This window comes from Ylistrum balloti, unplaced genomic scaffold (genome assembly GCF_031769215.1).
Source record: "Ylistrum balloti isolate Yb309-2 unplaced genomic scaffold, AGI_CSIRO_Ybal_v1 Utg371468, whole genome shotgun sequence".
In the NCBI taxonomy this organism is placed as follows: Eukaryota; Metazoa; Mollusca; class Bivalvia; order Pectinida; family Pectinidae; genus Ylistrum; species Ylistrum balloti.
Genome location: NW_026782765.1, coordinates 316691 through 332924, shown reverse-complemented (window position 1 = coordinate 332924; position 16234 = coordinate 316691). Strand labels below are relative to the sequence as shown.

The 16234-nt window shown below is 34.8% G+C and overlaps 1 protein-coding gene across 1 annotated transcript in view; it reads right to left on the bottom strand.

The window, feature by feature from the left end:
• Nucleotides 1-16234, bottom strand: part of LOC132562642 (FERM, ARHGEF and pleckstrin domain-containing protein 2-like) — a 97292-nt gene that overhangs the window by 67646 nt on the left and 13412 nt on the right. Inside the window, exon 2 of the mRNA XM_060227396.1 lies at nucleotides 1066-1170. Coding sequence (XP_060083379.1) covers nucleotides 1066-1170 — 105 coding nt within the window. The remainder of the gene's footprint in view (nucleotides 1-1065; nucleotides 1171-16234) is intronic.

Below are 16234 nucleotides of genomic sequence, written 5' to 3'. Positions count from 1 at the left end.
CATAAGGAAAATATAACAGGACACTCAAACAAAAAATAGTTTACTTCAGAAAGCCAAAAATCAAAACGAGAAAAGAAACAAGAATTCCGAAGGATTATGTCCTATTTTTCTTAGGAAGAAGTCAAAAGACACATCAAAATTAAGAAAAAACAAATTCTGCTTGGATGTGCCAGCTTTATATGTAAAAGAATATATTGATTACTGACTACAACTGTCAGGACTATTATAACATTTTTAAAAAAGAATCATCACAGCATCTCCATGTTTGTCCTGAGGTAAACACGTATTGATATACATAGATACACAGTCAAACCTGCTCCAGGGAGCAGAGAGAAGTGGCTTTTATAGACAGGTAACCTTTATTTAGAGGTTCAATCTTATAAATTGCATTTGAAACCAAAAAATTCACCTTTATATCCAGGCGGTGGTTATGATTGGTTTGATTTAAAAAAACATCAAACTAAAGAAGCTTCCAGTCTTTTAAATAAAGACAAAGAAAGTCATGTCAAGGTCAAAAGGTCAAATGCATTATAACAAGATGATGAAATGTGATGTCATAATCAAAAGGTTGTATGTGTTATAATGTGATGAGACTACGAAAAAAAACTTCAGGGTCAAAAGGTCAAATGTGTCATTACAAGATGATGTTTAAGTTTAAATTTTATCAACAAAGACTGATATTTCCGTAAAGATATCTGCATTTGTCTTCGTCGTTGCAGTTGATAACTTGATAAACATCTTCCTAACCCTTGCAAAGTTCATTAACATTCTGTGGTGTGCAGTATTAATGTTAAACAACGGTTGTGCCGACAGACTGCAAACCTACTCATGAGATGTAGCCAGTGAAACAGGGGAGGTAATAAATACGAAGCCCCTAAACAAACCCCATTTTTTATTTTTCAGGTTTTATCCAGCAACAAAACTTCATCACACTCATTCATCCTGTCTGATGTTTCTTTTCTCTTTACCAAAGTCGTTTAGATTTTTAACAAAACCAAAACCAGGATTTCCTCAGACATATCCTAAAATCTCTTAAGTTTCAAAGAGACACAGTATAGACATTACCTTGAGGCCGTTTTTGTCTCCATATTGTAGATCAAAGTAGTCAGACTCGACCAGCTGTAGATGTCTCACCACTGCCTCCCAAAGCGCCATACCCAAAGCTTTAACCTGTAATAGAATGAAAAGCATGTTAACACCTATCCATAATCAATGTTTCTACATATCAAGGTATTTGTTTGAATGAAATCTGCTTCATTTTTTTTTTTATTAAACGAAAATAACTGTATTAACTCAGGTAACAATTTTCTGTCTGAACCCCAATTCTGTCTGAACCCCAATTCTGTCCGAATCTGAATCCCAATTCTGTCTGAACCCCAATTCTGTCTGAACCCCAATTCTATCCGAATCCCAATTCTGTCTGAACCCCAATTCTGTCTGAACCCCAATTCTGTCTGAACCCCAATTCTGTCTGAACCCCAATTCTATCTGAATCCCAATTCTGTCCGAACCCCAATTCTGTCCGAACCCCAATTCTGTCTGAACCCCAATTATGTCTGAACCCCAATTCCGTCTGTACCCCAATTCTGTCTGTACCCCAATTCTGTCTGAACCCCAATTCCTGGGAAAATAATCAGGCCTATCAAAGTCTCATCTAAAGGAGGATGAGCAAGGACTGATGTTAGAAGTTGGTGGTGCCAAGATTGACATGCTGAATTTCACTTGTAAGGGCAGATAATCACTATAATTCAATGCTTTTTGACAACAGTAACTAAGTTTGAAGAAGAATCAGTAATTTTAAAAGACAAACTATGAAGCATGAATAATTCAAGTAATAAAATATATACTTCCAGCTGTATATACATACTTAAAAAAAGGTACCAACATCTGGCAAATAATTTCATGAAAATGATATATGTCTATCGTTTCCAGTTACTGTTCATTAATGGGTGTGCTAATACCAAGGAATAGGCATGGGTATACTGTCAAGATATATATGGTATAAGTAAGTATTTCATAATTCAGGTAAACTTTTCATATGATAAATGGAAATTTTGATTTAAACTGAACAAATCTGACATTAGCCAGTACTTATTTAAACCCTTGTGTTGCTAGCTGGATTTTATAATCACGTAACTAAATGCCATTATTAGCAATGCAATATTGTTTGATTTAGTGCCACTGTTATTCAACACTTCTAAGCAGACATACGAAACGTATCACATATCTCTTACTCATCATTGTGATGGTTTATGATGTTCAACAGAGAGGTAAATATCAACGGTGAAACAAGAGATCTATGAGGATCTTTGTGCCCACTATTACAGACGACAGACCATGAACCAAGTAACCAGGTGATTTGAAAAGCCCACCATCCGATGACAGTGAACAAAGGGTAATTTGAAAAGTCCATTCGATGACAGTGGGCTTTTATATCCTGTCAGCCATTTTGTTTTTGGAATATCAATCCCAAAATGAAACAATGCATTAAGCTAGGGACAATGCAACTTAAATTTGAAATTGACACACCTCATAAAATAGCTATAACAAGAATGGTTTTAGGACAGAAGATGTTACAAAGACTAAAGATCATGAATACCAACGAAGAGCATTTTGATCACCCTGCTGTCAGATGAAGGTATACTGGGATAAAATCCTGTTACCACAAGGATTAAGATTGAGAAGAGTAAGTTGTTGATTGTCTAGGGTCTGCAATATATACAGCTGTTACAGGTAAAAAAGACACCAAGGCATTCGTCATAAGCAATCGATCACCAGCATTGTGGTTATAGTGACACACTCATATATCTGTTGACCAGAAAATCAACAGACCCTATACTAATCATTATTATTTCACATCCTAATTTACATTTCTTTGGTTCAATCTGTCATTGATGGCCTTGTATAGAAAAAGGAAATCTACAGGGCATATTGATGAACAGTTTTATTAGAAACAGAAATAATTAATTCATCAAAATTACAATATAAGCCAATGTTTGGCTAGTGAATAGTACCTTCAATACAACTATAGAGTCAGACTGAGTAGAGACAAGCAATGAATTAAACTGCATCATACAGCTGCTTCCCCCTTATAGGACTCATCAGTGACTCCAGCGGATACCACAGATGTACTACTGCTGTTTACATACCACCAACAGTAAGTCCATAACTTGACACAAGTCCTGAAGTAGTTGATCCATGTTAAGTTACTACCACAGGGATAAAACAAAAGATACCTTGACAAAATGTGACTAAATTAAGGTGGAGATCTTGACGCAGTTTCGATGACAAGAAAATGTGTTCAGGTAAGTGAAAAACATTTGATGGAAAATATCACCTCATGATAAAGTAGCTACCTACTACAGACTTGAATCACAAAGGGATGATATAAGATCAACATCTATTTTCAGTAAAAATCTAATTTTCAGGGAATTTGTCCTTATCTGATTCACCTTTTTGGCTGTATCTTGGTCAGCAAATCATCAAGTTTCTTCAGAATCAGAGTTTGTTTCCAATTTGAGAATGGTTCAAGTTTGAGAATGTTTCTACTTGGAATATAGATTATCTCTACAGCTACATGTACAGTAAGTATTAAGGCAGTTTAGGTTTCTGTAATGTTGTTGCAGAATATACAGATTTGTAAACTTCCAACTCATTGACGGATTTACAACAATGAGAGCAGCTCGACTCAAGTTCATGGTGGTCCTGGCTACAGGGGCACTGTTTCTGACTTGGTTATACATACTTAACAGGTAGGCATTACAAACTTGCATGTGATAATAGTCATATTTCAAAATTTAATTAAGGATTTGAAAATTTGAATCTGTTCTGCATATTGTTTGTTTTTTATTGGGCTCATAAATTCAGACAGTTTCATAGCTTCTTTTTTCACCTTTAATCTTTTTGAGAAGCTAGTCTGTTGTTTCCATTTAACAATTGATTTGTGTAACAATGCATAATTGTACCCAAAATGTTTTAGTCCTAGGTTATTTACAAAAATCTGACTGGGTAATAAATGGGAAACTTATTGTACATTTTTAGAAAACCAACTGAAAGAAACAAAACAGAGGAACAGCTGAGAGCTCACCTAAAAGAGGAAACCAATGCTATCATATCAAGAAAAATAATAGTTCTTTCTACAAAGTCACCAAATGGAGATTCGTTTCAACCAAATGAGCAGAGTTCTGTACCACCTAGATATGCATTCGTCAATGCAAAATCAAATGATCTTAAAGTGACCAAAACGAAGTCAACCTATCAAGAAATACCTAAGACTACTCGCACCTCCCTTCATAGACCAGCCAGTACAGAGCAGAATTTAACAACAAGTCACAGCAAGACGCTTCTTCAAAGCAAGAAATATCCTCAAAGTACATTGGCTGATTCAACACTGCCTACAATTAAATTGATGACAACCGAAACAGAAAATTCAATATTGCAAAAACAATTCAATTTGAAGACATGTTCTCATCCAAAACATTTTAATCTCTCTCATATGTTCAAGCGATATCATCAATCCACTTCACCAAAGAAATTCAAATTTTACATCTACGAATTACCAAATAAGTTCAATGTAGACATTGTGAGCTGTTTTGACTTCGAAAAGCCAAAATGTTACTCGTTTGATCATTGTGGTATGGGACCAGAATTCCCAGGAAACAACACCAGTATGGTTACAAGGGATACTCATATGTTTGCTGCAGAGGTCCTTCTCCACAATAAACTGAGGTTCAGTCCCTATCGTACTCTGGACGCAGATCATGCCGATATGTTCTACATACCAGCTTACATAGGTCTACATTGTCTCTGCACTAAACGCCAACAAAATGTAGACAGCTTGATTCATGACTTGTTTTTCTATTTAAAGAGACAAAAATATTTTTCAACATTTCCTCACTTCACAACTGTAGCAAAGATTTCTCGTGAGATGGCAGGAAAGGATTGTCCTTATCTGAGCCATAGGGACAGTGGAAATATAACATTTTTAGGAATAGAACTTGAACTCAACAAGTTTCTAGCCCAGTTCCTTGGCCTCGCAAACAGAAACGTTATACAAATTCCCTACCCATCTTATGTTCACTTTCCTCACCATGTGATGAAAAGTCAAATTGAACAGAAAAGGGACATCTTCATTCTGTTAGCTGCAGGAAGTCGAGTTAACCCTTATCGTGTTAAGATAATGAACCAGTTTCCTATCAAAACAAGCAGGAGTTATCTTGATTTCAAATCTTCACAACACTACCATGCATCAAGAAAACATAAAAAAACAGAAAACTTTACCATGGTGCTGTTTGATACTGACACCTGTAGTATGAAACTAAGACAGAACACCATTCCATGGATGGAACATTCTGTGTTTTGTTTACAGCCTCCTGGGGATTCACCCACCAGAAAATCCTTTTTTGATTCCATTCTCAGTGGCTGCATCCCTGTTCTATTCCCTGATCCCCCATACATTAGCAATCCATACCCATTTCAATCTGTACTGAATTACGACAAGTTCACAGTTACAATTCCACATTATCGTATTGCCAACAGAAATGAATCTGTGCTCACTATACTTAAGGAGTTGTCTCCCCTGACCATACATAGCCTTCGTGTGGAATTAGCTAAGGTTGGGAGATGGCTGCAGTACTCTGTTCCCAATGGACAGATTCAACCACACGATGATGCTCTGAAACTTATAATACAAGAACTGACTAGAGTTGTCTCCCTTGCCCATACATAACCAGCAAAGGTGCGAAGATGACAACAAAGCTCTCTACCAAAGCAACAGATTCAACCACATGGTTATGCTCTCAAATGGAGTTTAATAATTGTATCAAGCAATTTTGTATTTGAATTTGTCATTATCTTTTCTTAGTTCTACAAAAAACCCATTGACTTATGTTAAAACAAATGGGCAAATGTAACCATTCTTGTCTATAGTACAAGCACAATCTACCTGATCAAGCTAGAAGACAGAACCAAAACTTACAATAGCAGACAAGACTACATCAATACCATTGCTTTTGGGTAAGTCTACACACCTACAGCACAAACCCAGTCGTAGTATCAGCTGGTTTAAGATATAAATCCTATGTATTGTGTATCAGTCTATTGATTTGTGTGTCAGCTTCAATTATCTTCTTCTTTGAGATGTCCAACATAGTCAAATTCACCAAAACAAAATATGTAATATAACACTCCGATGTGAGTCTACAGGGGGCAGGGGGACACAGCAGTAGGGTAAAAGGCAGGGTTGGGGATAGAAATCAAGGGACAGCTATGCTAATGGAACCAGAATAAGGATGGGATCCTGAGGAGATTAATGTCTTTTATGAGAATTACAAGCTGTGAAGCATGAGGTGTACTGAGGCTTTAATTGTGTAAATCATAAAATCATAATGATATTCCTTCTAAGATCATTTCATTAATCAGTGTTAAATATTGGTGTGATATTTTACTGATTGAAAGACAGTTTGTTGCTACTGAAAGACTTCTCAATTTAAACAAAAATTTACGAAAAATAGTCAACATACCAAGTGTTTTTTAATTTAGGTTAGTAGTGAACAATTTTTACAAATTTCTGCTTCACATCGCCTATGAAGTGATAAGAAAAAAAAAATCATCTCCATCACGCAATATAAATGTACATGAGTTGTTTTGAATGCTTTTCCCCAAAGTGTATAACTAATAGTGATTGGTTAGTTGTATCGCTGGGACACAGTGTGTTGGTAGAAACAATTCCTGTCCATGCGTGGAATAAATGCCATCTTGTGGCTAAAAATCATCAGGCATCTGCGGGTTTTTTTTCTGTATGACTGGAGATTGCTTCCTGTGTCTATAGATATGGACACTTCCAATGCTGCAATAATTAGGATCACCCTTGTGCAACTCCACAATTTACTAGGTTCTGTCAATTCCTGCAGAGAATTCAAGCCTGATTGCACAACCTCTGTGTTAACCACTGCTGTAGCTCAATAGAAAATTCAGCATCTTTGATGTTGTTGCTATCAATATTGCACTTGCACTCTGTACAGACACTCATTGAATTCAAATGGTTCACTGGGTTGTAACCTTGAAAACAGACATAATGTTGTTTGAAGCTTTACATTATTCATGAAATTGTAGAATAGTGCAACACCATTATCAAACATCATTAAAGTACCATCATACCTTCCTAGAAATACTGGTATAATGTCACCACATGTAGAGAAGTAAAACCTATCAATTTGGAATTTATGTTATGTGCTTCCACTTTGTGACAAAACAGCTCAATATATATCAACACATTTATCAAGCACATCCACATCCACGGCAGTTTTGTTTGAAATGTCAACAAATACTCCATATCAGCTAACCAGCGTTACTAGAGTCAGCTTAACTAGGATTTACATCGAAAACTGCTACCTAGGAGTCATACTAGTGTCAGCTAACTAGGATTTACATCGAAAACTGCTAACTAGGAGTCATACTAGTGTCAGCTTAACTAGGATTTACATCGAAAACTGCTAACTAGGAGTCATACTAATGTCAGCTTAACTAGGATTTACATCGAAAACTGCTAACTAGGAGTCATACTAGTGTCAGCTAACTAGGATTTACATCGAAAACTGCTAACTAGGAGTCATACTAGAGTCAGCTAACTAGGAGTTATACCTAGGTCAGTTAATTAGCATTCATACCTGGGTCTACTAACTAGGAGTCACATCTTGGTCTGCTAACTAGGATTCATACCAGAGTCAGCTAGCTAAGATATGTTACATAAGATAACTACATGATCCATTCTGTAATAAATCACATGTACAATATACCAATAGTTTGCCATCTTAATTAATTTGAATAAATTACTGAAATGTCAAACCTTATTTCATGAAAATTTGATTAAAATACACAATACTTTTAGGACTGATTACAAGAGAGAAAAGTTTTCCAGCTTAAATGTGATTAGCCTAGATTTTATACCTGACTCGCATGTTGATGAGAACATGGCACTAGGGTCGAACAGCATCACATAGTTAATTAGTATCTAACCAATAACTCTACCTCGCCTCCTTTCCAGGTTGTTTGAAACTGCTCTTATTCTCTCCTAGATTTTAAGATGATAAAACTAATACCCAAGTAGTATATAAATTGTCATCTACTGATTCGTTCTGTGATTGTTGTGCAGTAGGGTCCTTAATTCTGAACGTCATCACTTTCTTTAATCAATGTAATCAGATTTACAACAATAAATCATTTTGATTCCATATGAAAGTAGCTTTTATTTTGATGAGAGCAGAGGTCAATGAGCTTTAATATGATGGAGAAGACAGGGTGACATGTATCGTATATAAAAGTTGTAATAATTGAACGTAATGCAATTTATCTTGATATACAGATCTCTAAACCAACACATCAATTGTTTTTCCAATAGATAGCTGCACTGTCTTTTAAAGTTGTAGGCTTAAATTTCCATGTTCCATATTCAATCCTGAAATATCTTAACTCATTCTCCATTCTACCCCTCCACAAAAGAAGGCTTACAAACATACTAATGTTTCTATCTACCCCACCCTTCCACAAAAGTCTTCTAACCTCTCTACTATTACTTTTCACCACCAAACCTGAACAAAAGAAGGTTCTTAACTTTAACTCTGCACCCCTTTCCTTCTATTACTTGTAAATTCAAGCTCTCAAATCTATTAAACATCTAAAATTGTACTGATGTTTCAATACACTCTTTTATCTAACAAACAATCAGTTTGGACATAGTTTTCAATAATCATGGTAATATTTGAAATTCAATATTTCAGTTTGTCTTTCTAAACTATAGCATTCAAACATACAGTAACTAACAGATAAACAGGTACAGTTGTCAGACTGTGAAACCTATCATATCAGAATAAGACAATTTGGGGAACTGCAGTTCCCAACTAAAGTGAAATTATAAGTCAAGACAGAAAATTAATCCATGACTAAAGTAAGAAATTTCAGTGACTAGAAGTGTATACATAGGAGATACATTTTTACAAACTTTTTCTTTAATGTAGATCAAAGGTCAAAATATAGGTCAGAGTGACCTCCTTTTGTGCACACTAAGGTGAACCAATAGCATAGAGCTTGAACAACATAGCGGAAGGACTGATGAACATAATGCAAACTACCGTACACAAAAAAAACAATACATTTAAACAACACTTCAGTACACAAATAGCTGCTTCAACTACAGTAAAAAGACAGCAACACCTACAGTACACAAAAAGCAACACTTTTAGTACATGAAAAACAGAATCTACAGAAAAGTATTAACCATATGGCTACAGTTGTTAAAAGGCTAGTTAGAGATCACCAGTGGTTAGTGAAAATTTTCAAAAAATTTATTAAAACAAAACTGGAAACCTTGTTTTTTCCTGTCACAGTTGTAGGTTTGTTAAGTCAGGTATGTTGATATACTTGGAGTAAAAATTTTGCATTTAGCACTCTTGTTTGTTCAGTGGCAGCAATTTGAATTTTTCCCTAACCACTGTTTAACTTTTGAGCAACTGGGGCTTGATTTCTATGCAAAGTTCCTTAAAATAAATATAGGTGAGGACGTGTTTGCCAGGAGGAGGGATTAAAACTACACAAGCCCGATAAGATAGCAACCTATCAAGTTTTAAATTTACAACCCACAATTCCTCAAGGAATGAGGAAAATAAAACCAGAATATTTCTCAGCTTTTCTATCATAATAGGGAATTTGTTACTATAGCAACACTGTAACCAAACAGAATGGTGTAATACTGCTCCAAATGTTAGCTCATTACAGTGAAGTAACCAGATTAATATGGCAGCCATCTTTCTGCTATTGATTTTACAGAGTACCAAGCGAGCTTTATGAACTGATGTCATTTCTTGACAGTGTAAAACCTCCATATCTCTTGCCTGCATGTAAATAAGTTTAAAAAAATTTATTTCAATTTTAGTTTTATCCTGAAATGTTGCACTTAAACTATTACCAGGCATTTTCACATATGGAACAACTCTTTTGAGCAAATATGATTTTGAAATACAATTTGAAATGATTATGTAACTGCATGTAAACTAAGTGGATTGAAATTCTCAGAATTAGAAAATGTTACTTTTGTTAATAGTAATATTTATGTGAACAAATAGGCTGAAAGAGTTGAAAAACACACAAAAAAAAACTATTATTTAACATTAAATAGTAACTCCAAGGTCTCTTTCATATCAAATTTACCCCAAAAAGAGACCAAGAAAATACAAAAAAAAAAGAAAAAAAACAGTTTCCAATGCTTTTTTTTAAACTCAGAAAAAAACATCTTAAGAAAATGAAAACAAATTAGTTTTTCTATCATTTTTCAAGTATTTGATAAAAGCATACAATGTCTTCAACCATTTTCAAAATGTTGTTAATGATACGGTTGAGAATTATTAACCAACATATAATTTCTGTGGTAACATTAATGACAAATCCTACACTACACACTGGGAGTTGCTATTGCATAAATAAGTTCCAATAAAGCCGTCATGATTTTACGGGTCCATGGTATCAGCATCTGATATCATGATAGATACCAGTCTGTTACTCTACAGAGACGAGTCCCAATATTTTATTGTTATATCAAATGCTTATATTATCACCCTTCCTACTCCTGCCGAGGCCTAACAATACAAACTGAAGTGAAAAGGGTGCTACAACTGACAATCGACAATTGGTTCTGCCTTCATAATACACAACTTGCCCAACCAGCATATCGTGGTGACGATAACTGATTACCCTAGAGATGTGTGAATGTGTAACTCACCCCAAATCACCAATTGCCTATACTTAATCAAGTCGCAGGAAAATGCCCAATATCATATCTTCAATAATAGGCCCATGAGGAAACGCTGACTCTGACCATCATTCTACATTCTGATGGACTATTGATTGCACTGACCAACGCTTACTGCTTGTTTCTCACTGTGATGGTTGTGATGGTCTCTTCTGCTGGGGTTGATTATCAACCATTAACGAGATGATGGGTCATTTACAACACACTTAATGGTGAAGATAAGTAAAATTAGTAAGCATTTCTCTACTTATTAGGACAGGAAAGCAAACCTTTGTTTTCGCTTGGATGATTCTATTTGATCATTGGTAACAAGATCAAGTAGGCTTTGTCAATTTTTTTGGAAGAAACAGTTTTATAAGTAAAATCTTTAAATACATCAAACACTAATTGTTGTTAATCTACCCTAGCTGAGGAGATGATAGAAACAAGAAGGTTGATTCAGGATGTGATACTTATATGATCCCCATAAAATAATGGAAAAATGACCAATTTGATTATATAAGCCAAAACAATGTTTTATCTATGGAAGTATTTAATGAAAAATGTACAAAATTTTAAATCAATCTGAAAGTCAATTGAATAAAGTTATCTCTAAATCTCAAAGTCAACTAGAAATTAAGTATTTCATTATTTTACTCAAACTATTTTTATGGTTTCACAAACTGACCATCCTGGTTAAAGTGACACAACCAATAACTATACACTTGATGAATGTAGCACTAGTACTACCTCAGAAACTTAACACAATTCCTTAATGTGTGAAGGAAAGACCAGCAAAGTCACCAAAGTTTCAATTCCAATACAAGACAATTACAAATACATGATTTCCTAACAAAGAAATTAGTAATTTAACGATCTTAGAAAGTAAAACTTATTTATTCATTTTAATAAAATACATGATTTCCTAACAAAGAAATTAGTAATTTAACGATCTTAGAAAGTAAAACTTATTTATTCATTTTAATAAAATACATGATTTCCTAACAAAGAAATTAGTAATTCAACTTAATGGCCTTACAAAGCGAAACTTCTTCACTCATATCTAGTTACTAGATAAATTTGACAATACTTTCATGTCTACCAGTCCCTAGTGCTTTAGGGGGTACACCATAATCAATACTATTATGTTGAGTTATAAAGTGAAGCCCAGCCATCACCTATAAAACTAAACACATGATATCGTTTGGCAGTCAATTAACGATCAGATAGCCCAATATAAAACAAGAACTTTATGTCACTATAAACACAAAAGTACCTGTCTTGTGTTTGAACTACAGAATCATTTCCATATGTTCTGATCCAAAATTCAAACTGACGACCGCAGATGAAATTGAACAAAACCTTTTTTTCTGTTTCTGTTACTACAAAATCACATTCTTAACAAAAATATCAGAAACCAATCTCAAAATGAAGCCAATGTCTTATCAATTATGTAAACTAACTCCCACTCAAATAAAAAAATAACATTGAATATGTAAGAGTATGAAATGTTTGGTTATGTGACCAGAATTATAACAAAACTAACTTGCAGTTCCAAAATCTTTCCACAATGAGGTATGGACAGTAAAATATCTTCATAGAGAATAACTGCTGTGAAGTCCAATATTTCATGTGGGCTTCAATTTTGTAGTTTTTCAAAAACATGCTTTTTCATATTTGATTTTGTTGATTCAGCTATGAAACCCACTAACACAAAAAAAATTACAATTCATTAATTTACAGACAACTGTACAGGTGGATTATGAATATACCTATAAAAATGATAAAATAAACAAAAATGAAAATCCCTATGAGAATGAATGGTTTTTTAGTTCTCCATAAAAATGTAAATATCAATAATGAATCTTTTAGTGAGTCAGTTAATGCTTATTAAATACATATTGGTAAGGCTTTAAAAATTAATCAAACCAGCAGGTTTTATCAATTTCCAGTAACAGCAATGTCTGTTATTGAACAAACATAATTTAGCTACAACATTCATTGCTTAAATGATAAAATCAAACACTCACCAATCTATAATACAACCTCATTCTCAACAAACAAGTCTGATTATTTATATGTATTACAACCACTTTTTTCGAAAACAAAAAAGACAAGTTTAAATTATAATGGCAGTGTTACAGTCCCGTTAAATGATCTAACAGTTTTAAGAATAGTTTAATCAAAACTTCTCCATTATAATCATCACAATTGGGTGGCCATTTTGTCTAAGCAGGTATCAGAATTGTTCAAAGTGTTATGATAAACCTATAAACTGAATCTGATCAAAATTCCAGAATATTGAACTTTCCCCACATTCAGCGCCTAACTACCCCTTGGTGGCCTCTTTGATAAAATATAATCTGTTGACCTCACCATTGTGCTCCTCATGTAAAGCAACACCTTCATACAAATTTTCATCAAAATCTGACAATACCTCAATTTAAAAAAATTAGAAGCTTCCAATTAATGTCCTTTTTGTTGATATTTTATTTTTTATTTTTATTTTTATTACAACAAACTTTGAGCATGTTAAAAACATGCGCTAAATAGAACAAAAGTTCTCAGTGAAAATATAATAGCCTATCAGAAATGGCAGCCATTTTCAATTATGTCCTGAAATATGTTTAGTACACAATTAGTGTCCATCACAAATATGCATGGAGATTCACTGGTATACTGCCAGTAGTTTATGATAAAATATACAGACTTACTTTGTGGAAAGGAGAAAAAATAAGACAAAGAATAATGGAAAATAAGTAATCTAAATAAGTCCCCACTTGGTTTGGGGGATGTAAATAAATAGTCATATCCAGTTAACACAGTATATGACTTCATATGACAAATCTTCATGGGATATACCAGAATTAAGACGGAAATTGACAAAAGTTCAATCCTGAAGTCAACAGCAGATGAAAACGATAGGAATTAAACATGTGTGACTGTTACTTCTGAAGAACCTGCACATGTTAGCTTGGTGATGGATAATGGAAACAGTTACATTCACAGTACTTAGAACTAGCACTCCAGAGCTGCACTAGTTCAGCATAACTGACTCCTTTATAAGTTTTCACTGATACAGCCTACTGTTCCCTGCCATCCCCACAGGACTACAGACTCACTTATTTAAACAAAGGCCAAGAGTCGTCCCAGAATTTGGCTGAATCAATATCAACGGTAAGACTGAAACAGTGGTTGTTTAGCTATCACCAGTACACTGATGTCAATAAAATATACCGACTTCCATTTCTCAAGACGGCCCGTTTCTCTGTTATCCACTGTTCTTCCCAACGGAGCTCTCATCAAACTGAAACAGTGATTCTTCGTCTTCTTAATTTTACCATACATTCATGTTAACTCTAATCCTTCCATCTTCGACAGCTGTGTGGTTTTTTATGCGTCCTTTCAACTCCCATCATACACATCCAAGTGATGGGAATGTATAAAGCAGATATCTATGTTGAATATGTGACCATTCAACATTTCATATGAGTATGGAAGCTTTTTGAGAGAAGGAGCTTGCTGGATGGGTCACTAGAGTGAGGGAGCATGAGGGGTGGGTCACTAGAGTGAGGGAGCATTAGGGGTGGGTCACTAGAGTGAGGGAGCATGAGGGGTGGGTGACTAGAGTGAGGGAGCTTGATGGGTGGGTCACTACAGTGAGGAGCTTGATCAACCAGTCACAAGAGTAATAGTTTGATGGATCTGTCATTAAAGTTAGGGAGCTTGGACAGGTCACTAGGGTGAACTGACAGGAGTAGGTGATGAGACATATACAGCAACCAGCTTGCCCGTAGTCTTGTGAAAGTCTAGGCCATGGCCTTGCCAAATAGATCGGTCTTGTGAAAGTCTGGGCCATGATTTGGCCATACAGAACAGTCTTGTGAAAGTCTGGGCCATGATCTGGCCATACAGAACAGTCTTGTGAAAGTCTGGGCCATGATCTGGCCATACAGAACAGTCTTGTGGTTTAAACAGGTTACAAAGTATAAATCCAAATCCAGAACTAAGCTGTCAAAACATTTAGAAACATTTAGGAAATATCTCCATTCAGCAATTGCTAGGTAATAAAATGATATTTTAATACTGAATCTAGAAAATAATTTCTGTATTTCAATTAATACAGTTCAATCAGCCAAGACAATCAATGAACATAGGAGTGTATTATTTACCTATATCTCAGTCCCCAGGGGATCCCTACTGTGACCGATTTATACACAGTATCAAGGACGACATTCCTTTTTATAACAACTATTGATTGTCTCATCCTCATGTCTTTATACTCTGGTAAAGTCATATTCCAACATGTAACTTCATGAAGGGGACATAAATTTCCTGTGCAGTTTCCGTCCCTGTAAATTCTTCATGGTGAGCCAGGGAAATCAATTTTTCAAGAATCTCGGTAACCATGATGTAATGTCGATAGGCATGAAAATAAATCATTGTCAGTGAAGCAGGTTTACCAAGTTTCGTCACTTAGAACCAATTTTTAAGAAATCCCATTTATGATGGTGTACCATGTAAATGGAAGAACTCATTTTCAGAGTAAATTAAGAAACAAGGGCAATATATTGGCATCTCTTAAGTAATTGCCAGTGAAGACCAATTTCAGCTGAAATCCTGCATCAAAGTTTTTTTCCCCAACTTGTTATTTACAATAAATCAAGCTCAGAGCACTTGTCCATCCTTGGTCTAAAAAGCCTGATATAATGGTATAACTACTGAAACGTGACTACAGTAGTACAAGTTTGGTTCAAATAAACCCATCACACAGGTCACTTGTGATGTAGAACAGATAAAGTGTGAGTACCTCTTCTGCAGACCTAATCTGGAGTTCGGATGATTAACAAATGTAAGGTTAATGATAACAAATTACTATAGAAACTTTAAACCACATTCTCTCTTCTTTTAATCCAGTTTCGTATCCTCTAATTATAGAATTTGGATTCATGACTCGAAGTTCATGTTACAATTTTACAATTTTAACAACATCACAATAAAAAAAAATCCAGATGTATAGAAACAACATCTATTTTGTATATGACTAGGTTTTCAATACAGTTGGGAACCTCTTTCCCCACTCATCTCTCTACCTGTTTTACATAATTGTGTCATAAATTTCCAATATGTCTGGTTAGTGCTGCTCTGAATTGCTTGTGAAGACACAAATATGTCAGAGTTTGATCTCCTTCCCTGCTTTACATAATTGTGACATAAATTGTGTCTGTGCCTGATTGCTAGTGAAGACACACAGATGCTTGTCTGTCCCTCAAACATGGAACCTAGATGTGGTGCTGGGCTGCTGCTACTGACCCTGACAAGGTTGCTACTTTGTATAATATCACGATGACACTGTATTCTATCTCCTCCTATATTTAATATATATATATATATATTGTATATCCAATTTCATAAAACATAACTAACAGTATAAAAACATAACCTAGTTACAGA